The 27559-nt window shown below is 38.1% G+C and overlaps 1 protein-coding gene across 1 annotated transcript in view; it reads right to left on the bottom strand.

The window, feature by feature from the left end:
• Nucleotides 1-27559, bottom strand: part of SCARB2 (scavenger receptor class B member 2) — a 59525-nt gene that overhangs the window by 15920 nt on the left and 16046 nt on the right. Inside the window, exons 2-5 of the mRNA XM_016156026.2 lie at nucleotides 24767-24924; nucleotides 10857-11004; nucleotides 9625-9813; nucleotides 2820-2911 (exon numbers count right to left, since the gene is read on the bottom strand). Coding sequence (XP_016011512.1) covers nucleotides 2820-2911; nucleotides 9625-9813; nucleotides 10857-11004; nucleotides 24767-24924 — 587 coding nt within the window. The remainder of the gene's footprint in view (nucleotides 1-2819; nucleotides 2912-9624; nucleotides 9814-10856; nucleotides 11005-24766; nucleotides 24925-27559) is intronic.

Genomic DNA, 27559 nt, shown 5'->3' with positions numbered 1-27559 from the left:
TTTTCCAAATGGTCAGGACTTTTCAAGACTTAACTGGGAGCTGGCTACCCACAGAACCTCATTCATATGCAGACGTAAAGATGATACTGGTTAGGGACTGGATCAAGATGGGGAAAAATCCTGAATTAATTTTGATGGAGGCAAGAGCCAAAAATCCCCTCTTTCCTTCCTTGAAAAGGAGTATCCTACATAGAGATTTAGAAATATCCATTTACTTAAAACAATGATCCAATTTAGCATTAACAATAGCCTTGTTCAGAGCCAGCCTACTGACAGACAAGCTCTGGATAGATATGTTCATCCCTTTAATATTCAGGACAGAGCATTAACTCTGTCTTCCTTGGAACAGTTCTCTGTTCCAAAATTAATGGGAGCCTTCTCTTGGGTGTTAAGAAAGCTTAGTATTAAATTGGCTTCATACTTACTGAAAACATAGTTGAACTAGTGGGCTTCCCAACTAAAATAATTCTGTGAGTCAACATTAAAAAAAAAAAAGAAAGAAAGAAACTTAAACCAAGAGACATGCAAGAAAATCAACAATGAGAAGATGAATTTACTTTAGAAAAAAATTAAAATAATTGAACAATTTGGCTAATACATTGTTTAGCATCCTCAAGGAGATAAATGAGAGAATAACATCCTTAGAAATTAATGGTAAATTACTTTAAAAACAGAAAAAGAAAAAAATGAAACAAGAGTAGAGAGATCCAAAAAAGAAAAAGCAGAAATCATGGGAATAAAATAGTTTCTGAAAGAAAAACTCAATATATATAAAACTCTTGACTGGATATAATTGGAAAGAGAATTGTTGATTGGAAGATAGTTCTAAGGAAGTTACATAAATATAAGCTCTGAAAAATTAAAAATAAAGAGGTTAAGATAAAGAGACTTGATGGGGAGACTCAAAAAAAATGTTTAATAGTTTTCTCTTGGTGGGAAGGGAGAATAGAGCAAATAAAAGAGAAGAAATAAGTTAAGAGATAATTTCTGAAAGTTTTTCAAAATTTAAGAACAACATGAGGCCTTGGATTGAAAGTATGTCCCAAGCACCAAAAAGGATAAATACAAATAAATTCAAATCCGGATATGTTAGAGTAAAACTACAAAAGGCCAAGGAAAAATACAATAAAAGCTGATGGAGTAATATCTTCATAATTTTAAACTGTCAACTTAGAATTCTATCTATACCAAACTAAAGTTATTCAAAACTGAGAGTGAAATAAAGACATTTTAAAATATGTAAAATGTATCCCCCACAGACCCTTACTGCAAAAACTACTGATAAAGAGTTTCTGAACCTATTAACGTTTTGAGCCTGATCATTTTGTGTGTATGTGTGTAGGTGGGGGGAGGCGGGGCTGTCCTTATACTGTAAGATGTTTAGCCGCATCCTACGTCTCTGCCCAGTAGATGCCAGTAACATCCCCCAGTTGTGAAAACTAAAATGTGTCTGGATATTTCCAAATGTCTCTTAGGGGCATAAAACCACCTTAATAAAACATATTAGTATTAAATTATGTATTTACCATTAAAAAAATAACTTTTTACTTATATTTGGCTTCCTAAGGTGAAACAAGTTGTAGACAAGAATAACACAAAAGCTGTGTGTGTATGTGTGTGTGTGGTGTGTAAGAAATGAGTAAAGTTACTGTCCTGTTAAGAAGAGAGGCAACAGATAGCTCTAGATTTTGTTAAGAAAATATTGTTAAATATGAATTATAAAAATATTAGAAAAAATATAACCCAGAAAAAGTAAGTCCAAAAATATTAAATTATATCATTACATGATAAATGTATCAGTAATTATAACATAAATAAAAGGATTAAATTTTCCTATTAGAAAACTAGAAAGAAAATTGATTGGGTTAAAAACAAAATCCAGCTACATCCTGTTTACAGGTAAATCCTAGCCCAGTATCCCAGTCATCTAGTTCCCCCCTCCAGAAGTAACATTGTTCCCAGTTTCTTATATATTCTTTCAGGGCTCTTATATATTGGTATTAGTGTTTGTGTGTATATGTGCATATGTGTATGCACACAAATTATATTTATGGATATGTGTGATAATATGAAATATATGTAAACTTTTTATTTAAAAATAGTTTGAGATTTACAGGAAAGCTGTGAAAACAGTAGAGAGTTCCTCTATATTCCGTACCAGTTTTTTGCCTGACTTTCTGGGAATCTTAGAAGTACATTTAATGTTCAAGAACAGAACTCTTACTTCAGTCCCTAAAGAACTAGCCTCCTTTCTTGCAAAGGTTTCTAATTTTTCTGATTTAAAAAGAATTGTCTTGTTTTATAGATAGCTTTAATGCAAGCTGCCTCAGCTCCTTTTTAGAAGTAGTTCATTTATGTTACAAATATTAAAATTAAAAATATTTTTGAAATGCTATAATACTAAACTCAAATGTGCTTCACCTTTTAAAAATTAACACAAACAATACAAAATCACTAAATTAAATTTAAAAAAGAACCTCTTCCCTTTCCCCCAAAACATGTGGTGGTTTGAAAAGTATTTGCACTACAGCTACATATTCATCATGGAATGGCTATTAAATAGAAAAGGGAAATATTTCTCTGGCTTGTAATTCATGCCTAGCCATGACAAATCTACAATCCATTAATATTCAATTTGTAAAGCGCATCACTCCAAACTTGATTTATAAAATAATAATTATAAAGATATTTTACACATTTATAGATTTTTCATCCAAAAAAATGACAGTGCTAAAATTTTTTTGAAATAATGTATACGTGAATACTCAGTTTAAATCAAAATTGAAAAAATAATTACACTTATAAATCATTAGACTTACGTTTTGCCATTCCATTCTACAATCTTTGAAAAGTTAAGGTAATTGTCTTCTCCAGTTAGAAAAACGTAGTCTCCATCATTAGTCCCATTTTTCTAAAAATAAGTGAATACGATCAATTAGAGTAACATGATGCTTGATTTTATGTGTCAACTTGGCTAGGCATTGGTGCCTAGGTGTTTGATCAAACACTAGTCTAGATTTTGCTGCATTTTGTAGATGTGATTAGCATTTATAATCAGTTGGTTTTAGGAGAGAGTATCATTAATAATGTGTGTGTGCTCATACAATCAACTGAAGGCTTTAAAAACAAAATCTGAGGTTTCTTGCAGTAAAAAGGAATTCTCAAGACTTCAACACAGAAATCCTGCCTGAGCTGTCAGCCTGTCCTACGAATCTCAGACTTGCCACTTGCCAGCCCCAGCATAAGCCGATTCTTTAATATAAATCTCTTGAAAGATAGATAAATACATAGACATTTATCTCCCACTGAAGAACCCAAATGGATCCAGCAACTAACAAATTTAATCTTCATGAAACCGTCCTAGTTGGCCATTAATTACCACATGAGATGAAATCAGAACCAGGAAACAGTAAAGAACTGCCACACACAGAATTAATGTATGACCCCAAAATTCCACTCCTAAGTATATACCCAAGAAAATTCCATTCCCAGGTACATATACAATGTTCATACAAAAACGTGTACACAAATGTTCACAACAGCATTATTCATAATAGCCCCAAAGTAAAACAACCCAAATATCTGTCAACTTCTGAATGGATAAAGTGTGATATAGTCATACAATGGACTATTACTCAACCATAAGAAGAAATGAAGTGCTGATACATGCTATGACCTGGATGAACATTGTAAACATTATGCTAAATAAAAGAAGCCACAGAAAAGATCATATATTGCATGATTCCATTGATATAAACATCCAACTTGCACATGAACATCCAATTGCCAGAGACAGTTCCAACTTAAAGGTGGTGCCTCTCAGCACCCACTTGTACTGCACATGTGTGTCGAGTTTTTTTTTTTTTTTTTTTTTTTGCCAAAAAAGCCAAACTCCATTCTCAAATGCACCTCCTCTCTGCCTCTGGGGAAGCACCCATGTAGAGAGTGCCCAGCTCCTCTCCTGTCTCGGTCCAGGTCAGCCTGGCCTCTCCTGCACCGGTCCAGCAGGCCCAGCACCTTGCAGTGACAGGGGAGAGGCTGGGTAGGGAGGGGGTTTCCAACAAAAAACACGACTTATTTTTCTTTATAAAAGCAAAAAAGAAAACGAAAAAGATAACAACCTTTAGACTTATTTTTTTTTTAATCTATGAATTCATAGGCAAATCCAGAGAGACAGAAAGTAAATTAGAGGTTGCCAAGGGCTGGTAGGATGGGGAAATGGAATTGACTGCTAAGGTGTATGTGATGTTTTGCGGGGAGGATGATGGAAATGTTCTAGAATTAGGTAGTGGTGAGGTTGCATAACCTTGTGAATACACTAAACACCATTAAACTGTACACTTTAAATTGGTGATAAAAAAAATAAGAAAATAAAAAATAAAATAAAAAAATAAGAAAGCATAAGTCCAGAGCAAAGATTCAATTATACAATAGTTGCACAAGAAGAAAGTAATATTAATATAGTCCCATTTTCAATTAAGGTTTCTTCAGGTATATATTCTTTCTAATTATACTTATTAAGGGCACGTAAAGATACTATGTATTCTTAAAAATTCTTTATCTGGGGATGGAGCTTTGATAACTTGGAAATAGCATGAGTACTAGCTCCTGGCACTAGCCTGAAATTTTTAAATGAATGATCTCATGAAATCCTCACAAATACCACATAAGATAGTATGGTAGGCAGAATAATGACCTCCAAAGATGCCCGTATCCTAACCCCCAGAACCTGTGAATGTGTTACCTTACATAGCAAAAGGGACTTTTCAGATGAGATTAAGCTGAGGATCTTGAGATGGGAAAATATCCTGGAGTACCTGGGTGTGCCCGATGTAATCACAAAGGTTCTTAGGGAGGCAGACGGGTCAGAGTCACAGTAGCAGATGTAAGGACAGAGAGTGAGATTGAAGACATCACACTGTTGGCCTTGAAGATGCTGGAAAGGGCCGTAGGCCAAAAAATGAAGGCTGCCACTAGAAGCTGGAAAAGCCAAGCAAATGAATTCTCTCCTAGAGCCTCCAAAAGGAACAGAGCCCTGACAACACCTTGATTTTAGGACTACTGAGATTTAGAATTGTAAGATAATAAATTTGTGTTGTTTTAAGCTGCTAAATTTGTGGTCATTTGTTATAGCAGCAATGGGAAACTAATACAGACATGGACTATTTGACCTTCACTGTATAGAGAGAAATCTTAAGTAAAGAGAAGTTAAATAACTTGCCGAACTCACTCTACTAGTAAATAGTAGATCTGGGATTGAAGCCCAGGCTATGTAACTCCACAGTCCACAGGCTGATCCCCTTAGCCACTAGGCTGTGGTACTCTTGTTTATGAACAAACCCTCACTAAGTACCTATCATGTGTCAAGCATTATTCTAGGTGCTAAAGATGCATCAGTGAACACAACAGACAAAAATTGCTGCCTTGTGGTACAGGTATACTAAGAATAACAAAACAACCAAATACTGTTCTATTTCTATTGCTCTAAGGTATCTTTAGAGCTCTGTCACAGATATATTTTTGGGTAATAACACAGGTGCATTTTTGGGTAATAAGTTGATACCTAGTACTTATGTCTGCTTTCTTTTTAAAATGGTTTTTTTTTCTTCTGATTATAAAAATAACACATTCTTAGAAAATCAATAAATTCTTATTAGAAAATACAGAATGATGTATAAAAAAAGACCAATTATTCATCATCCTCCCAACCAGTGGGAACTACTATTAGTACGGGGTCTGTTTCTTTCCAGTCATTTTTCTACACAGAATTTGTTTATAGAACTAAGATATATTATAAATGTATACTATATGTATGTATATGTATATATGCACAATTTTAATACATATTTAATTGTGTATATTTATACAAATTTTTTACTTAAGCATATAACATATTTCCCATGTTATCCAAAGTTCGCCACACATAATTTAGTGACTCCATAACACTATGTGAAAATAATTTACTTAAGAATTCTCGTATTGGATATTTAGTTTTGAATTTTTTTGCTAATATAAATAATGTTAAACAAAATGTCTTTATGCCTAAAAATCTTTTTGGTTTTTTACATTCTAAACAGACCACTAAAAGTGAAATTACTAGATAAAATAACATGAACATTTTTAAGCCTTTTGATACACATTATGAAGTTGCTCAAAGTCACTCAGCTAGAAAGTGGTGGACATAGCAGGATAAATGAGTTTACATTCCCCCAAAGACATTTGTTAAACTTTGCTAGCTGGATGAACAAAAAATGGTTTCTTGTCTCTTTGCATTTCTATATTCACTAAGGTTGAACTCTCCTTTCTTATCATTCAGCTATTAGCCTTAAAAAATATGCATGCCCATTGTTAATTCTCTTTTCATGTTTTTTTTGCCTACTTGGGTTCTTTCTGTCACTTAACATTATTTAGCCAACTATGTCAATATGTCAACATATGCATAATGGTCATGTCATGTTCCACATATGAAATTTCTTATGATTTTAAGAAATGAGAAAAGACTCCTCTTCAAGAGCAGCAATGTGACTATTACAACAATTTGGTTGAAAAGTCAAATACCCCACATAAAAAAATGCTGAACCACCAATTTAAAAAAATGCCTGTATGTTGCTTCCTGAAGTCCTCCACTTAACTCAGATGTGGGCTAAGCTAAGTGGTTAAGCATTTAAATGTTTCAGAGTAACTCAGAGAGGGTTCTCCCCAGCAGTTATCTGCCCAAGAATCAGACAATCAGACACTGAACGTGAATGCTTCTCTGTCTCTCGCTAGAACTTTTATTATTTGAGGACAAGCAGGAATAAATAGGTTTTGTGTTAATGTGGTAGGGATAAGTTGGATACAAGAACACAGTATGGCCAGAGGTTGAGAAATGTTCTATGAATATGACTACAAAATTTATACCACTAGTATAACATAACCATGATTCACTCTCCCAGTAGGATTGGCTGGACTGGCTGACCCCTCAAAGGTGCTTTCCAACAACTAGAATTTTATACACCCAAGAACCCACACTTAATGGGAGGTGCTTGAAAACAGAGGTACCCTAAAATTAGTGGGTACAGATATGCTGATTGGCAATACACACATGAGCATCAGATACTTAACCAGCTCCCCACTTTCTCAGGAGCTCTGTGCATTCACCTCACCCTATTCATCCTCACACTCTGTCCCTCCCCATTAATTGTTTAGTTCTTTTATCATTAAAGTCTTTGAAGGAAAAGTGTTTGACGGCAACTAAAGTTTTCTTTCTTCATTGCAACGTGTAGTGAGGCAGGTGGGAAGGCCACACGGGCCTAGCGCATCAGAGGGGAATGCCACCTCTGAGTAAGGAAGGATTTGAGGCTAGGCTCAGGCAGGTGCAGCACAGTGGCACCAGGAAGGGTGCACAACCTTGCATCCTACCCTGATCATTGAATGAATGATGGCTCAAGTGTGAACTTTTATGCTACTGGCTAAAGAGTATTTGGCGAGAGCAGATGAAAAACTGAACAAAACATATTGCCCCCCGCCCCGTGCCTTTTTTTTTTCCCCCACCAACGACACTATAGAGAGTTTAATTTAGCTCCAAAATGGAAACATACACCAGTTATTCATATTAATTCAGGTCATTTTTTGAGCCAGTCATAGAAGGGAGAAAGAATGATGGTTCCTGAAATGTGATTTGCAAGTTATAATTTGCAAAGTATTTTTATGGACTTCTCATTAGCCTTTTTGAAATGACATTCGAAGTGTGGGTACATTTAGTCTCAAGTTCCAAACGATGAAACTGAGGTTCAGAAAAGTCCCATAGCTATTAAATGAAAAAGTCAGAACGCAAATCTAGGCCCTCTGATTCTAAGTCTTGTGCTTTTTTCCTGGGTGTGAGAAATCCGCTGAAGGTAGTAATCCAACTGAGTGACAGTACAGGGCTTTTCGTTAACGGGGCCTTGTGGAGATGCAGCAGTGCGTGCAAGGACAGGCAAAGGGCAAGGGCATAAAAAGAAATAAATAATAAATAATATAATAATGAAAAGTAAAATAATAATAATAATAACCACAATATATCCTTGCCATGGAAAAGTAAAAATGTCAATTCCTTAATCAGTCTGTAAATGTGGGTTACATTTTTAAAAGATATATAAGGACATTAGTTATAAGTCTGAAGACATCAATGTAAAACACAAAGCTAGCTATATAATGAAAATTATATGGAACTCCTAGTCAAGATGGCGGAGTAAGTAAACACCATACTCACTTCCTCCCACAATCACATCAAAATTACAACTAATTTATAAAACAACCACCTTTGAGAACCATTTGAAGACTAGCTGAACAGGACTCATATAACTAAGGAAATAAAAAAGAAGCTTATATAAAATTGTCAACTTCAATGGAAAAATAACAAATTTAAAAATTATAAACAAAGGTAAGTATCTGATAAATACTGAGGTATTAAGAATAGGATCTACTTGGCTGATGGACAGAAGCCACTGGGAATAAAAGAGCCTTGTATTTCTGCAGGAAGTGCTCTTGGAATTAATTCTAGAAGAGAGATATAGAATCGGTACTTCCCACGGTCCTATGGAAGCTGGGCTCCTGTAAGACAAGATCTTTTGAGGAACACCTACCTACCTCTCATCCAGAGCGAATGATTAGAGTTGGCAGGACCCTACTCCTACAACCCCCACCTTTCACGTAGATGCTAAAAACCTGTTTCCTATTTTGTTTGAACAATTTCTAAGTTTTGTATATTCTTGAAGGCACAAGGGCTTCATTATCATCACTATTTGTCACAGAAGAACAGAAACGCTAAGAGGTTACATGATGAGGGTGAGATTCTTGAGTCATTAGAGATAGAGAATAACAAATTTAAACATGGGGAAATTCATCACAATCTCAGATCTCACCCCAATTCTAACACTTTTTCTTTAGTTTAAGTTGGTCCTTTATCAATCTCTCAACTATCCATTTTACTCATTTTTTTTTTGAGGGTATAATATATACACTTTTATTGCTTTTAATTTTAATTCATTTGAAACAAGCAGCCATAGCATATGCTTTAAATCTACTGGAATGCTGATATTTTTGGTTTCAAACCAAAATAAATAAAATCTGAAAGGAATGACATAAAATTCGACTTATAAGCATAAGGAATCATAGATGTGGACACATGAAATTTTGAATTTATCCAGGATCTTTCATAAATGTTATGCTTGAAAATCTAACAAGTAGCTCCATCTCTAACAGACTATCATGTACCTATTTAGTTTATTTGTCTTTGTCAGGTTCATTCATGGGTTTAGTCAGTCCCCAAATCATCAAAATGAGACTTGGTATTGAACACTGAAATTTATGATACTTTGAAAGATCGTACCTGATTGATGGCACAGCCACACTTTATGTATTTTCATAGATACCCCCATTCACAGTCAGTGCTGGTAGCATGTTAAAACTGTGGGAGAAGTTCTTTTTTTCTCCTACTAAAAAACTTTCTTATTTTTCACATATTCTATAAGACATCTAGAATTCCTGGCAATTTTGGTCTTCTCCTAGAAGAGACGCAAAGTGAAGATATAATCTGGATTGGAGTGTCCCCCCCACCTCCTCAGCCAAACAAAGAGGCTCAGAAAAGAAAAATCCACTTACCCCATAGTACAAACCAAAATAAGGAGAGATACTGGGTCTGAAAGTGTGGATAAGAGACAGAATCTCATCTTTGTAGCCCCAGAGCAAATCATCCACCGTGCGCGTCACAAAGAACTCCTGCTGGTAGGCCTTTAACAGGGCCTGGATGATCACCCGGAGGAAGTGTTGCTGGGCCCACTCCATGGCGGTCTAAGAAGCACAGGCAAATTCAGATAGCACGATCTCTATCCTGTTCTCCTACTGAGCTTTCAGCAAAGGGGATTGGAAACTTAAATGTAAATGATGATATTAAATAGCTGAAAAATCAGCCAGCAAGCTCCTTTCTGGCTGCACATGCAAGAATAAGATTCTTCAGTTATTGTCCTTATGTTGCAGTATTATATTTGTAATTGTGAGCTTAGCATTCCCATAGGCCCTTCTATCCAGACAATGCAGGAGCAAAGGGAAAAGCTCTTGTTAAGTACATTAGCATCTTTGGCCTCAAGTACCATCATCTTTCTCCTGATCTGGGCCAGAGGCTGGGGCTTCATAAACTCTGCCCCACTAGGCAGCAGGGCAAGACCAGATCTGGGATGGAATTCACTCTAGGCCCTGGATCCACCATGAGTGTCCAGCTTCACATGTCATGGTTACCTAGGAGTCAGAATGGGAGCCTCAGAGGGGGTCATGTATAGGTGATAGGAAAGTTTCCTGGGTGTCAAGGGTGTTATTATTAGATGGAACTGCCATTATGAACAGAGCCCAATGAAATCACTCTAGGCGATAATAAACAGTCCAGTCTCTATTATTTGAAATGGGGAGAAACAGTCAATATATATTTTGAGAATTTAAAAATCTAAGATAGAAATCTAAACTAAGACGTGGTATGCAAAGTCTATTGCTAGAGTTTCTGAACTGAAACAAGAGGAAAATATTTTTTAAATTATTAGCTACCCCCCAAAATCCTAGAGACATATTTATTTACACAAGTACTGATCACACACTGCAAGAAACTGGAGGTGGAGAATACAAAATTTTGCATTTTGTCACCATTTGAAAAGATCTTGTTTGAAAGACCTCAGAAAAATACCTCAGGTGAACTTTTAAAAAGGGCAGGGGAAAAATGTACTTTTCTCTTTGTATAAGTATATTTTTAATATAACTGAATAGCTTCTAAATGTAAAACCAAAATAGCCTTAACTTAGTGTTTCTTGTCTTCTGATATCCACAATAATGGTACTTAAAACGCTTACCACTGCAGGAATATTTAAGGTTCTAATTGAGTCAACTTTAGGGTCTCCCACAGATTGGTCTCGTAGGAAAACATAGGCCTTGTTGCTGGTAGCAGATACTGTTGTTCCATTGTCTCCAAATTGAATGTCTTCTTTGCTTCTAATTTCCCTAAAAGAAAGAAAAGGATTTTGTTTGAAAATACTCACTACTTCAAAAAACAATAGTTTTTCAGAATCAAAGATATTTTCAATGTAACATTCCCAATATAACCATTATAAAAAAGAGACTGCAGATGCTGATCCCTTAAAAAACTAGAGATTAAAACTATGAAGTGGGAAGGTAATGAGGCCTGGGATAGAGTCTTCTCAAAACCTGTCATTTTCATTCTTTACCCCAACAATTTGGAAAATGCAATGGTCAAAGGTCATCTTGACCAGAGAATCAAAGCCAATGAACACTCACTCTCCTGGGTTATGGTTTAGTCTTGAAATACTTCCAAATTTTTCAGTTCACAAATTCAGTTTGAATTTCAGTTTGTTTACCAATGGCTTTTTCTTTCTAACCTGAATTCAGCTGAAAATTCATTTAACAAAATGCTAAGTAAATTAGAGGTGTTCACTCCTGATTGGGGTATACAGTTCATTTTGGTTCAGGTTAGTGCCCCCAAATGAGGTATTAGGAAAGTCTGTAGAGTGCCTGGTGCCATCCAGGGACGAGGGTGAGGGGAATGAGGCACTTGCCTTGGGTAGGGGCAAAACGTCAGAGGTGCCAAAATCTCAGCAATCAAGACACATAATACTGTAATACAATTTTAAAAAACAAAATTAATGCAAAAAAAATTCTGATAAACAAAACATCAAAATTTTAAATAAGAACAGGACTGGTACTTTGTTCTTCAAAAGCCTCACACTAGTCCTGGCTCTGCCTGGTCCATTGCAGGTGTTCACTAGATTCCATAATCATCCCTTCTCTCTCTCTGCCACTGACATCTTATTTTTCCTGTTCCTTCTAGAGCTGTGCTGTCTGACGTGGTAGTCATGTGTCTACTGAGCCCTTGAACTGGGGCTGATCTGGATTGAGATGTGTTGTAAGGATAAAATACATGCCAGATTTCAAAAACAGTACCAAAAAGTTTTTGAAAGAATATACAATATCTCCTTAACTTTTTACTATTGATTATACATTGAAATGAAACTCTTTTAGATATGACAGGTAAAATAAAAATATATTATTAAAACTAATGGCACATGTTTCTTTTCACTTTTTTTTAATGTGGTTACTAGAAAAATCTTAAATTACTTATGTGATTCACATTATATTTTTATTGAACAGAACTAATCTAAGAGTTTATCATTCAGACACAGGTAGGAAGGCATTAGGCAACTGGACTACCTATCACCTCCTCTGGAGGCTTTTCCTGTCCATAGCCACACAAGGGTTTTCTCACCCCTGAATCCCTGTGGAGCTTGCTTTTTGTACCACGTGTCTGGCACTCAGTTGTAAACTGCTTAGTGATATCATTTAGATTGTAAGGGAATTATCTCAAAACCTCAGGAAGACTGCAAGTAAGCTTAAGAAACTTGTATACCTCTGAAATCTTTTCTAGATTTTAAAATAAAAATAGATAAGCAAATGAAAAACAAATGCATACATATAATTGCATAAAAATAGATGAGACTTTGTTCTTCTCTAGCAGAAAGCACCGAGCTACACATAACGATATAAATTCTGACACTTGCATAGCTCCTCAAAGGGTATAACCACACCATTCCATTTGATTTCATTTAAGTCTTACAATGAGCCTGTATGCGGCACACATACAGCCAGTATTTTCACCCCACTTTTACAGGTGGTCATTAGAAGAGTCAGAACTTGAGCCCAGGTCTACAAATTCAGATATATCGATGGCCTCTCCTAATAGGTGCTTAATAAATGTCTGTAGGATGAAACCAATGAATGCCTCCAACAAATGCCAAATCTAAATAATTATGAGAGAAAAAAATTGTATGCCTTTTCAGTTCACAGAATCTGATAGAGGTGGTCGTGTTAAAACATTACACAATACGCAGTTAGGGCACGTTTGCAATGGCTTTTGGTTATTAGACATTCACTCTCCTTTCTTCTGATCGGAGCCCTGATTTCCTTTCCTCTCTTGCACTGGGCAAGGGGTGTGTAGGCCCAGAACTCCAATCAATTCCTTTCCCAGGGCTGCTGACTCCTCAGCACAGAGCCTGGAGATAGAAAACACCATAGAAAGACCAGTTTCCTCCAGGGGGCGCACATGACACACGGATCCTTGTGCTCCTGATATTCCGGTCTTTAAGGCTGCCCTGGACCTTGCATCTTTCTTCTCAGCTGCTCCTTGGAATCTGTAACCCACTTTATAGCCTTCAAATAAATTCCCTATTTATTTAAATTGGCCAGAGGTAGTTTCTCTCACTTGCACTCAAAGACCCCTCATATAGAAATCATAACCCAGTTTTGTGTAGATGAGAAAAACGGAGATTCAGATAAAGTAACTAGCCAGGACTAACCAGGAGGTGGCAGAACAAGGTTCAGAATCCTGGTCCCCTGATTTCACATCCAAGGTTTTTCTGGACTCTACACAGGAGTTAAAGCAAAGTGATCTTTTAGAAACTGGAGAAGAGGACATTTTGAAGGCAAATCCCTGCCTCAGCCTAGGCCGGTGCCTGTAAAAGGGCATTCCTCTCCAGCCACTTCCAGTCCCATAGCCTCTTCGTAGCCAAAGTGAGGAGGGAAAGACTTCTCTAGGTATAACCATTTATAATCAGGTCCCAAGACCCCAAGTTGGCCTAGGTGACTACTCAGGAATTAGAAATAGAAAAAGTGATCCCAGGGCAAACATGTTTGCACTCAAAGAAAGTTGGGCAGAGAGCTCGGATTTAACGTAGGCCCAGAAGCCCAGGGATCAACTTTGCCAAGTTTTCTAACTAATGACGAAAGTCAATGACCTTGCTGAGGTCTTTTTTGTTTTCTCACTGAGCCCTAGGTCATGAACCTAGAGGCCTGAATAATTCCAAGCCTAGAGTCTGCATCATTTAAGTTTATTTATGTGTACTGACTCTGGAGATGACTTTTAAAATGTTTTTGCTATGGCTTATCCTGTAAGAACCTGATGTTTGAAAGAGAACTTGAGGACAGAGGGTCCAATTCCTTTAACCCCTGTAACGTGACTTAGTTTCTCAATAAACTTCAAAAAGTCAAGCCACAGTTTTCCAAACCACAAAAATATTTAGTTCACTTGGCAGGCACTGAGGGACCATGACAGGTCACTCACAGCTAACCACATGACTTTCCTCACACACCAGTGACCCTAAGTCATGACTGACACGTGGCCTTTGCAGAGTGGTCTAAGTGAAGGAAGAGAGTGGCTTCCCACTCTGCAGAGGCCAAGAAAACCAAGGAGAGGGATGGCGAGGGGCCACCTTCTCAGACAACATTGTCAGAGGAAACACAACACATTTCTCCTTCTGAACACTCCTGCCACTCTGGTGACACTTAGGAGGCCACAGTGCAAGAAGAGGGGTTTCAGCAACAATATCAACAAGTCAGGTTACCCAAGTCTCCATCCACATGGCTGATTAATAAGAATCAATAAGAAGCAGGGTGGTCTCCTGGTGAACAGCAGACTGAGAGCAAGAAGTGATCGATTACTGCTTTAAAGTATCTGAGAAGACCACCAAAGAAGCTTCTAGAAAGAGGAACAAAAGATTTTTTTTTTCTTTAAAGACAAAACAAATCTTTGCGTAAACCATTAATTAAGGAACCATACTTGAAAGTGCCTGGTATGGACCCTGGTAACTCTGTAGATGTTAATAAATCCTACTGATGTTGAAGGCCCCAGGACATCACAGGCTCAGATTATAATTTAATGTTTGTTGGTTACAATGATAGTCTTAAGGACTTAAGAAAAGGATAAATTATGCTCCATGAACTATGTAATCAGGTAGGAGAATACATGATCGACTTTAGAGATATTTCATTTAAAATCATTTTTTAAAGTTCTTTTAAAACAAAAAAGATTTTTTGAACTCCTAAATGTTTAAATATAACCTCACCATTACAGAAGGCAAACAATAGCCTGAGATAAAGAAACCAAAATAAATAATTTTAATTAGTTGGAAAATTTTAATTAGTTGGAAAATTAACAGCAATCTGTGCACTATCTCGGAGATTTTGGATAAATTAGATACACACATTACTATCATGTAACCCTTAACTCCCAGTCATTTGGGTTCTTCATTCACCCAATCCTCTTTGCTGAGAATCACTGTCAGAGGTGACTGAACACTGGGTTGAGTGTGGGTTGAGATCTGGCTGCCAGGCTGTCTGGCTTCTTCTGTTACTAGATCTGTGCCTAAGAAGAAGTGACTCGTTGCTTCTGTGCCTCAGTTTCCTCATCTGTAAAATGGGGATAACAATGTACCTTCCTCATAGGGTTGTTGTGAGAATTAAGTTCTCATAAGCTTGTTATGCAGTTAGGACACTACCTGGCACACACTAAGTGCTTAGGAAACACTAGCTACTAATATGCGTGAAGGCTTGAGCTAAGCGGTTAAGCCCCGGTTCTTGTCCTCAAAGAATCCATGGAGCACCACAGGAGACTGACACCTAAACAACAACCTCACACATGGAAAGTGCTCTGAAGCTAGCCGCTGGGTGCTGGCGAGACCCCCGGAGGACTGAGCCGTGGCCACTATAATGGGAGTCCTGAGGAAGGCAACACGCAGGAACATGTTTGGGTTGGTTCGGGAAGGAGTAGGTTTCCTCGGGGTGGGAGGGTGGAGGAGCTTCCAGACAGAGGCAGAGGGAGAGCCAGGGCAGGCAGCACAGCATGAAAGCACAGGATGTGTTTCTGAAGTGGAGGGGTGGGAAAGCTGGTCATGGCAGAGAAGCACACGCTGCAGAGGTGGTTTAGTAAGGACAGCCTGCAGCTCAGGGCATGGCTGGATTGAAGAGATGAAAAGTGAAGTCACAGGGTGGATGAGCAGACCAGGGAGAAAGAGCAGAGCAAGGGAAGCGGCCCACAGACAGGGTGCTGAGCAGCATCTGGATTTAACTTTCCATCACCACGGCCTTGTCAGCTAAGTGAAAGCCCAAACAAAGCAGGCTACTGGGAAAAAGCACAAAGTGGGGTGGGGAGGACATGGCCCACGTTTGTTAAGGGTATGCAAGAAATATCTCCCCTCTTGAAGATGGAAACGGTCCCTCATCCTCAAGGCCAGCGAGCTCTCGCAGGCAAGTCACCCAGGACTTCCACGTGCATTGAAAACTCACAAGTACCTGGTCATCACCTTTCATACAGGGCAAGAAGGTGGGGGGAATCTTTGACATTTTTCTCACTTTTGAGCAGTTCAAGACTTTTTAAAAAACTGTCTAAAGACATTCTATTTCTATTTTGAGAAAAAAGTGGTATCAGAGAGGAGTGAGTCAGGTTTAGAAAAAGAGAAGCATTCTCTTACAATAACAGAAACAATAACCTGGCATTTCTAAATTTTCTATCATCTCTTTGATATTAAAAAAAAAATGTATTCTGGCTCAGAGATGAGTAAAGGACCAAAGGGCTAACAGGACAGAATTTAAAAGTTTAAAGAAAGTTCCTACCTTTGCTAAATGCCAAGGAGTCAATTAGATCCTTAAGAAATAAAATGTGAAAAATAGAACTACCAGAAAATAGACTTGAATAGCAAACCTTTGAAGGGAACAGGACTTTTTAAGCTCAGAAATAATAGAAAAGTTTATAAAAGAATAGATTTGACTACATGTAAATTTTAGAAATGAAATAGGCGAATAAAATAAATGTGACAAAATGTTAAGATCATTATATATAAAAGTTTACAGAGTAGTACGAACACACCAGAACCCAGATAGGCAAACAGGCGAAGGACAAGAACTAGGAGCATGGAAATACAATCTGCTGGCAAACACTAAGAGAGCATTCAATCCACGTGGTAATCAAAGGGTGAAATGAGAACTGGCCTACATGCCCAAGAAGGAAATGGTTGACTAAAGTGCAGTAATATATTCCCTCTATCTTTCGAATATTATCATCAGTAAAATGTACTAGTATAAAATCAAGACATACATGGGAAAACTCCTAAAATGTAGATTAAGGAAAAAGAATACACATGTTATCTACATATGTATGCATATCATATATATATATATATATATATATATATATATATATATATATATATATATATAGTATGATAACCAGGTAAAAGTTAAACTCACCCATAGAAAAAAGGCTGAGAAGATATCCATTAAAATATTAGAACTGATTATCTTCGAGACAGTGAAATCATGGATAGTAGCAGTTTTTATTTTACTTCATTTTTAAGTTTACCTTTACCGCTTATACATATTTGTAATATAAATCATAGTTCCCACTTTTAAAAAATTTATTTATTTTAATTAGTTTCAAGTATATAGTACATTGGTTAGACATCTATATAGTTCATAAAATGATCCCCCAATTGCTCCCTCCCTTCCCTGGCCCTCCACCTAGCCAACATATTAATGCTAACTGCATTCCCTATGCCGTGCTCCCCATCCCCGTGACCATCCATCAGCTACTGATTTGTTCTTCTTTAACCCTTCACCCCATTCTCCCAGCTCCCCAAATACCTCTCCCCTCTGTCTGTCACCAAATTGTCCATTATATTTGTGGGTCTGTTTTTGATTAGTTTGTTCTTTTTGTTCTTTAGATTCTACATGTAAGTGAAATCATATGGTATTTATTTTTCTCTGTCTGACTTAAATACCATCTAGGTCCATCAAGGCAATATTTTTTTCCATCCCTTTCCTTTTAGTCTGTGTGTATCTTTTAATCTGAAGTGAGTCTCTTGTAGGCAGCACGTAGGGGTCTCGTTTTCTTAACTATTAATCCATTCTATCTTTTAGTTGGAGCAATTAATTCTTTTCTATTCAAGGTACTTACTGATAGGAATGTAGTTGTCACCATGCTTTATTCCTGTTTTTGATATATGTTTTTTCTTCTTAAAGAAGTCTCTCTAATATTTCCTATAATACTGGCTTGTCGGTGATAAATTCCTTTAGCTTATTTTTGTCTGGAAAACTCTTTATTTGTCCTTCGACTCTAAATAATAGCTTTGCTGGATAAAGTATTCTTGGTTGTAGATCCTCAGTCTTCATTATGTCAAATATTTTGTGCCAAGCCCTCCTGTCTACGTAGTTTCTTTTGAGAAATCAGCTGCCAGTCTTATGGGTATTCCCTTGTAAGTAACTATCTGCTTTTCTCACTGCTTTTAAGATTTTCTCTTTGTATTTAACCTTTGGCATTTTAATTGATATATCTCGGTGTGGGCTTCTTTGGAGCCCTGATTTTTGGAATTCTCTGAGCTTCCTGGGGTTTTATGTTTATTTCCTTAACCAAGTCAGGGAAGTTTTCCATCATTATTTCTTCAAATAGCTGTTCAACATCTTGTTTTCTTTCAGGTACCCTGATGATTCAGATATTTTTACCTTTAATAGTGTCCCATAGGATCCTTAAATTATTATTATAGTCTTGGCTTCTTTTTGAGTGTCTTGCCGTTCTGACTGAGTGTCCTTGGCTTTCCCGTCCTCATCTCAGATAATGTGTTCTTCATTTCTGGCTGGTTCTCTTTTATAATTTCCATTTCCATTTTTATGTTTTATCTCTTTGTCAAAGTTCTCACTGAATTTATCATGTTTCCCATAAGTTCATTGAGCATCTTTATAACCAGTGTTTTGAACTCTACATCTGTTAGATTGCTTGACTCCATAATCTCCGGATCTCTGTTCTGTTCTCTCATGTGGTTTCTGCTTCTTTGTCTTCCCATTTTGGTTGCCTTTCTGTGTCTGTTTCTAAGTACTAAGCAAAGCTACTCAGTCTCTTGGTCTTACTAGTGCGGCTTTTTGAAGTAGGTGTTCAGTGGCACAGTCCTGAGAGGGGTTCAGCTGCAGGCCAAATTTAGCCCACGCCTCTGCCACTCCACGGTCACCTGTTAAAATTCAACAAACAATCCGCGATGCTGTACTTATAGTTGCCTCAAAAGATCATACCAGAAACTGAGGCTAGCTGCCACCAGTGTGAGTCTAGGCACAGCTTAGCAAGGAGCAAGCATCTGACTCATGGATATACCTGTATATGGCTTGGGTGGGACAGCGAGTTGGAGTAGGCAGAGTTCCAGGGAATCCTCTGGGCAGAGAAACCTCTGTTATCCAGTTTGATGACATCACAGCTATGGCGGTACTGACTCCGTGCACTGGGAGTGGGGAGGACTCAACAGAGAAACAATGGATACTTCCAGCATTTCTGCCAGGGGAGGCAGGGGTGATCCTTGTCGCGGCCTTCACTTCAACAACTCAGTGTCGGCCAAACCGGCACTGGTGCTCAGAGAGAACAGGTCTGTGATGGCAAAAGTCTGCTCATGGGCGTGGCCCTTTAAGAGGTGTCGGGGCTGCCCCAGTCTCTGTCTCACTCAGCTGCTAGAGACCTGGCAGCCCCGCGTCCTTGCCCCGTCCTACCCTCTGCCTTTGCAGGGCGATTTCTTGGATTTCTCCCTAGTTGTATGGCTTATTCATCTAGATCCCAGGGGATTTTTCCTTGCTGTTTGCTCTGTTTCCATCACAACTTTGATTTGGTCGCCAGAGGAATGAACAGAGCTTCTATCATCTACGCCATTTTCCCCCGACCCATAGTTTACAATTTTAAAGGTAATGTTATATATACTATTGTATATGTTGATTACTTCATAATCCAGTATCATTTAATGCTCAATGAATAATAAAAAAAACCCCGAGATATTAATCCCTCACATATTCTCTTACTATTAAAGAAGTAATATAAGTCTACAAGAGAAATGAAAAATCCAAACAGCAAATCTAAGAAACTCAAAAAAAAGATATTTAATGAGATAATGTATATTTATCAAATACATCTTAGATATATGAAAGTTGAAAGAGCCCTTATATTGATTTTTAAAAAATTCTTGAAATGTTAAATAGCATGCAAAATAGAAAAACCTGACAAAATAAAAAATTAATCTCAAAAGGGCTGCAGACGTCATGGAATACCTTAAACTGAATACATATTTTTGGCAAATATATCACTAAGCAACAGGTTCATGAGGCAAATTAGCTTTGTGTCAACAGGCCTGATCTACCGCTACTCAATCTGCAGCTTTCCCTAAACCCTGCAATTCCACCTTTGGGTATGTATCCAAAGAAAATTAAAACACTAATTTAAAAAAATATATGCATTCTTATGTTCACTACAGCATTATTTACAATAACCAAGATGTGGCAGCAACCTAAGTGTCCATTGATGGATGAATGGACAAAGAAGAGGTGGTACATGTATACAATGGAATATTACACAGCTATAAAAAAGAATGAAATCTTGCCATTTGCAAGAACATGGATGGAACTAGAGGGCATTTATGCTAAGTGGAAGACAAATACCATGTGATTTCACTTACATGTGATATCTAAAAAACCAAAACAAACAAATAAAACAAAAGCAGACTAATAGAAAGAGAACAAATAGATGGCTGCCAGAGGGGAGGGGGTCTGGATGAAAGAGGTAAAGGAGAATAAGAGGTACAAACTTTCAGTTATAAACTAAATAAGTCACAGGGATGTAATGTACAGCATGGGAAATATAGTCAATAATATCATGATAACTTTGCACAGTTACTAGACTTAGTGTGGTGATCCCATCATAAGGTATATAAATATCAAATCACTATGTTGTACACTTTAAACAAATTATTATTGTATGCCAACTATAATTCAATAAAAAAAAAAAGTTTCAAGTTACAACACACTACATTGCTCAAACTAGATTGAGTGGTTTTTATCTACATGTGAAAGTGCCACCATCTTTTTCCAAAAACATTAATATTCTGAACTCATTAATATGGGAACATTTTGGAAAACATGCCACTGTAAATTGTATGTCAAATTAATTGGGGCCTCCACAGCCCAGCATCTCAGAGAGTTCCCACCATTAGGCCAGTTCTCACTAGCCAGTTAGGGGCCAGCATGCACTGCCCTTCCTTTGCCCCAGGACTCTTTGCACACAATGGACAGAGTCAGCTGATGCAATTGAGAGGGAAGCCATGGAACTATTGAACACTACAGCAGGGGCTACTGAAATGTTCTGTATACTGTGTAGCTAAACAATGGCATAGTTAAGTCACTGACAGGAATCGGATCCACTAAATGACTACAAAAGGCCTGCTAGAGGGGCTGTATGTTTCCCTAAACACTCACATTTGTCTACAAATACCAGAGCTCCTAATCTGCTCAATCTAGCTAGGAATGCTCAGCAGTTCACGTTGTAAATGTGAGTGTCCATTCCTAAACAAACATTCATTTTCAGGACCCTATTCTTTGTTTCTGGATTTCCCTGATGAAGTTCTGTGGTTCCAGCTGAACTACTTATGTCCTATAGATTTAAACAATTTCTCTACTTTTGCGTCCTAAAGATTTAAACCACGGCTGAGGATGTTTCATTCACTATTCCACAAATATCCACTAAATACTAGATGTTCAGAGATGAAAGGACTTGGTTCCTGCCCCTCAAAAAGCTTCCCGTACATTGAGAAGAACGACAGATATATAAACCAGTTGTTAAAATGCATCTCATCAGTGTCATAATAGATGCACATACCAGAGAGAGCATACCCAAAGTCAGGGAAAGTCTCAGGAGGAGGTAGCATTTGAGCTGAGACAGGTGGTAGTGACAAGTTCATTCTTGATGGAGAGAACAGCACGCGCACTGGCATGGTAGTGTGGGGACTTAAAAATAATTGGAGTACGGTTAGAACCGTGCTGTCCAATATGGCAGCCACTAGCCACATGTGGCTACTACATACTTGAAATGTAGCCAGTTCCAAATTAGATGTGCTATAAATGTAAACTTTACACAGGACTTCAAAGACTTAGTGTGAAAAAAATATAAAGTATATTAATAATTCTGAATATTGATTATATGTTGAAATGATAATATTTTGGATGATGTTGAGTAAAAAAATATTAAAATTAATTTTTCCTGTTTCTTTTCACTTAAATTACATAAGTGACTCATGTTAAATTTCTATTGGATAGCTCGGGTTAGAATATAAAATTAGTTCTGGTGAAAGTATAAAATTCTAGGTTGAGGGTGCCAAAAAAATTTTTTTTTAATTAAATAATAAAATAAAATAAAGGGGTTAGACATACAGAAGGAACCAGTTTGCTTAGGCCTTAGACATTACACAGGGAGAGTCACTAGGACCCTGAGCAGGAAGGGAAGAAAATGTTACATGTGCTCTTTGGAAAATCAGTCTGTCTAGCAGTGGAGTGGAAGAGAGACCAGGGCAGGGAGAAAAGCCAGAAGCAGGAAAACGCATGCTGGCAAAAATGAAATAGTCAAGAATAACTAACGTGCCTTCCAACCTCCCAGATCTGCTCTCAGGGGTTCTTTTCTTCCCCCATAGCAGTCTGGGTAAGCCTATGGACCCTTCTTGGATCAATGCTTTTATACACAGAAAATTAAAAACCCAGGATTACAAGGGAAACCAACAATTGAAATACAGCTATCATTTTAAAATCTGTGATAGGCAGTATGTGTGCTTCCTTATTGACACTTTAAATAAGATGTAGCAGCAGGTCTGACAATTACTGTAACTGTGAAGTATTTATTAACATGAATGATGTTTCAAGCAATGGTTATCATGAGTTACAACAGTATTTGTGCTTTGTTAAGTGGTGAAGCCAGGGGTTCCGCTAACACACTGCTAACACCGTTGTGGTTTGTTGCCTACAGTTACACTCAAAGAAAATGCTAAATTTTAGTGAGTGGTGAGTGAAAATAAAATGTAATTCTTTGCCCACCCAAGTCACAGACCACCTAGAATTCTACCCGTGGACCCCTGAAGGATCCATGAGTCCTGGGTTAGGAGCCCCAGGAAAATGTTCCTGGGCTTTCCTCACAAGTAAGCTAAGGTCCCTCTAAAATGGGAATGTGGGGGATGTATACTAACAGTGGGCCACAGTTTTACTTCTCGGACATATTTATTCCCATGACCACATCTACAACAGAACATGAAGCTAGCTGACACAAAGGTACAGAAGACGTTCTAACAAAATACTACCAGGTTTCTTTGGGTTATGATTAGAACCCATGTCATTTTCTCAGGAGATGAGGTTCATGCCCACAGGAACAGCCCCAAGAGACCCAGAGGGTTTACCATTTGTTTAGGGTTTTTCTTTGATTCTCAGGTGAGTTCGTTCTTGCATGGAAATGGTCTCCCCTCTCACTCCGAAGAATTTAGTTTCAAAACAAAAACAGCAAAAAGACAAGTACTACATGATTATACTTATGTGAGGGATCCATGGCAGGCAAATTCATAGAAACAAAGTAGAACTGTGGGTACTGGGGGCTGGGGCAGGGGAAGGGGGAGATAGTGAGTGTAGAGTTTCAGATGCACAAGATGAAAACGTTCTGGAGCTCTGCTTCACAACGCTGTGAATATACCGAACACGACTATATACCGAACACGACTAGAAGGTACACTTAAAAAAGGTCAAGACAGTACGTTTTATACTATGTTTTTTTATCATGATAAAAAATGGTTAAAATTGCAAAACAAACAAACAGGACACTCAGATACTAGTTCAACTTCTATCGTTCCTGAGCAGGACAGACCTGCTCTATCCAGTATACAGTTTCTTTAGGCATGAAAAACACATACAAAAATGCTTTTTAAAATGAAGAGCCAAGTGAATTTTAAAAGTTCTTTTATATAGCAACAGAGCTCATCTTTACAGATTCGGATGTTGATGTATGCAGACTAAGCCAAACCACTAAGACTAACAAAACAGCAAACAGCATTAACGATGTGCTGGCACTAGTCTAAGCACTTTAGAAATACTCACTGACTCAGTTAATCCTCATAACAATCCTGAGGTGGAGGTCCTGATTTTATCTTCACTTTACAGATAGGAAACCCAGGCATAGAGGACTAATGAATGGAGGAGGCGGCATTCAAAGCAGGCGATTCGCTCCAGAGCCAGACCCTGAGCACCTGGGGCAGGGACCAGGCGTTTTATCTCTGAATTCCAGCCTTTAGAATCCTACTGACTCATGCATACTAAGCAAATCCTTCAGCAACCATTTATTGAGCAATAAATTATGACAGAGTTGTGAGGAATTTTTATCAGTTAGCAGTTCTGAAGAAGAAAGATTTTGCTGTCTGCTTCTTCTATTATTAAAAAAAAAAAAAACTTGGTAAGGAGATATTTTATAGGTAAGACGATCGTGGGTGGGGGAGGGGAGGGATGGTAGTCACAGTGGGAGAAGCACCGACAGCAACAATAGGGAAAATGCTCTGACCATAAGGTCCCCAAGTGCCTCCCTCTACTAATCTCTTCAAAAATGATTACAGCAATTCCCCTAACTCCCCAGCATTTGGAACGGGTGGTCACTGCCAAAGACTCTAACTCACGCTGCCACGGGTTATCTCTTGTACCCAGAAAAGGTAGGGAAAGGAGTGAATAAGAGACCAAAAGGCTTGTCTGCAAACCATCAATGAATTTTAAGAACTGGTCTAAAACTAGTAGGAGAGGGAAATAGAGGAAAGTGCTAAAAGTCACCAAAGATAGTCAAAGGGTGACCTTAAAAGAGTTTGGGGTGAGAAGTAGCTCTTTGGGCTCCATAACCGCATTCTGCCAACTCAGGAAGTGGCAGCTGCAGTTCTAAACATACAAGCTGACACTTAGCTCCAGGCCACAAAGGTATTCTCAGACAGATGTAATCAAACCTGTGCTCTCCAAGCAGCGCCCAGAGGATGCTCACAGAAAAAGAGAAGGGACTTAGTCCTCAGGGGGGGTTACTCCATATTTCCAGTATGGCAAGGAGGAGGTCGGGACTCACCTGTAGGTGTATGGCCCCACTTCTTCTAATCGCGGGATCTCTCCTCTGAGGATCTCTGCTGGATTGGTGACATTGAAGAAATAGAACTGGGAATACACTGGCAGGGGTGGCTTCTTCCAGGAGTCAAAGGTCTCAGAACCATTCCTTAGCACGATATTCTAGGGGAGAAAACCAAAGGAGATTGACAAAGTGTAAGGCAGGTGGCTTTGAACACAGAAGCAGAGAGAAGAACTCTCTCTACTCTGACCTCCTAACTCACTTGTTTCACAGGCATTCAATGGTAGTCCCTTGAGAGCAGGGCTGTGCCTTATGCCATGAAGCCCACAGTTCTATTAACCAAAAAAGATCTTCAAAAATATCTGTGGTAAAGGAAGGATGCTAGAGCCATAGCTCAAGGGTGGAAACATAGTGTGACTTTTTTTAACAGTCACAATAGTTTATTTACAATTGGATTCTTCATAAAATACTTAAAAGAAAACCAATTTCACCCATCAGAAATGGCAACAAAAGTATGAATTACAACCCAGACAACAATAAGAAATGGGCATAAAACAAAGCTGAAGTGGACAGACAAGCAATTTCTCTTTTTCATTAATTCACACTAGCTTAAACTTTGTTAAAGAAAGTACTCAAAAGGTCCTATGGCTTTGTCACAAAGATTCCACTAATCCCATAGCTGCTGCAGATGTTGCAGTCACCAGCCCCCGAAAGACACACAGACCACCAGAACTCAGTGAGTTATTGGAAACACATTCTTTATTCAGTCAGCTGGGTTTGCCAGGGGTATGCAGACCCCAAATTAAGCAGGCCCGAAATGTAGAGGTACAGGGTTTTTAAGCCCCAAATCCTATTCTTCATTCTGTCTAAATACAAAAGTCTATTTTTCTTCTATTCATTACCTGTTGACTCACAGGTTGGGTGTGCAAGCGGGGGCACAGAAGCAGAAAGCTTATTGTTAGAATGTTATGTTCCTATAGGTTCCTACAGCCTATGTCCCCATGGACATAGCCAAGCAGTAATTTTCCAGCCAGCACATGGAAGTCAGGCTACTCTGACTTGCATGCATTCCCAGCTTGCCCACAAGAGAGAAGACAGGGAGACAGACTCGAGAAGGCCTGCTTTGGGCCTTCCATTTGAGGTAGATCCCCAACAAACCCGTAACACAAAGATGCTTACCCCTATTTTACAGATGAGGAAGCTGAGCCTCACTGGAGGTTAAGTGCTTGGGGTATTCTTTGTCTACAATCCTTCCTTTGTTTTCTACCCTTACCAAGTGTTACAAGCTGAATTGTGTCCCCCCAAAAATTCATATATAGAAGTCCTAACTCCTAGTACCTCAGAATGTGACTGTATTTGAAAATAGTTTTTAAAAAGAAATGTAAGATTAATGGGGTCATTTGGGTGGACTGTAATCTAATATGACTAATCTCCTTATAAGAAAAGATTAGGATACAAATACATACATAGGAAAGAGCACAGGAAAACACAGGAAGAAGACAAACATCAGAAAAAATCAACTTTGCTGACACGTTGACCTCAGATTTCTAGCACCTAGAACTATGATACAATATATTTCTGTTGCTCAAGTCACCCACTCTGTGACATTTGTGAAGGTAGCCCGAGAAAACCAAGCTAATACACAATGGCGCCCCTATAAGAAGAGTATTCTTCCCACCCTACTGACTTCAGGCTTGGCCAAGTGACTTGATTTGATCGACAATGTGGGTGGAATAGTAATGACCTAATATTAAGCTAAGGTCTCAGGAGGCATGGCAAGTTTCTGCTAGCCACCCTCTGCCAAGAGAAGAGCATACCTCAGGTCCCTGTTACTCCTTCAGTCAAGGCCCTAAAATGGTGATATGTATACCAGACATGAACCTAAACTTCAACCTAGATCAGCCAAGTTCAAACTGCAGCCAGCCTGCACACTAGAGTTTGAAATAAATGTTACTGTTACAAGCCACTAAGATTTAGGGGTTTGTTTGTTATCCACCATTGCAGTAGAAGTCTGACTAATACCACTCTCAAGTTTAACACACAGAAACCTAGTATCTAGTAGTCCTAATAGTCAACTTGTTAATGGAGAAAAACTACATTTTTACAGTAAAAATTATTGAAGTACACAAGGAAAATAAAAGTACAGACTACAAATAAACAAACCAAAATGTGAAAAGTGATTAACTCTGCATGTTGGGAATTTGGGTCATTGTTAACTTCTCCTTGATAAGATTTTGTATTTTCCAATTTCTGAATAAAAAAATTAACATTGAGAAAAATTCTTTAAAGAAAATCAAAAGAGGAAAATGGGATCTACTGATACAATGTAAGGCCACTAGTGACACAGTAACTAGATTCCAAGAGGAGCATCCCAATGTCACTTGTCATTCCTCATTCAGTGAGGATTTAAGTGACAATAAACAAAGGGAAGGGCTTCAAACCACATGCTAAAATGTACTGTGACTCAGCATACAAAAGGATATCAAATTTTAGTAGTCCAGGCCTCCAATTTAACAGAAGCAACATCGCAAGGGAGTTTAATGATATCACTCTATTATTAAATAGAAAATACCCACAAATCTTTGCAGGGAAAAACAAAAGTGGCTGTGAAATAAATGAATGCAGAAAACCTAAGCTTGTGGAAGTAAAGCTGGTCATCTGGAGTGCTGGGCAGAAACTGACGTCCACGAGTTGCCATGTTAGTGAACTAAGCATTTCTGGTGGTTTGGCTTCAGTTCAGGACATCTCTTCAACAGATTTTTATCCAAACAGCATATTATTGAAATATTCTTGGCC

This window comes from Rousettus aegyptiacus, unplaced genomic scaffold (genome assembly GCF_014176215.1).
Source record: "Rousettus aegyptiacus isolate mRouAeg1 unplaced genomic scaffold, mRouAeg1.p scaffold_m13_p_10, whole genome shotgun sequence".
NCBI lineage: Eukaryota > Metazoa > Chordata > Mammalia > Chiroptera > Pteropodidae > Rousettus > Rousettus aegyptiacus.
The sequence above is the reverse complement of the archived record's forward strand: the minus strand, read 5'-3'. Positions and strand labels throughout refer to the sequence as shown.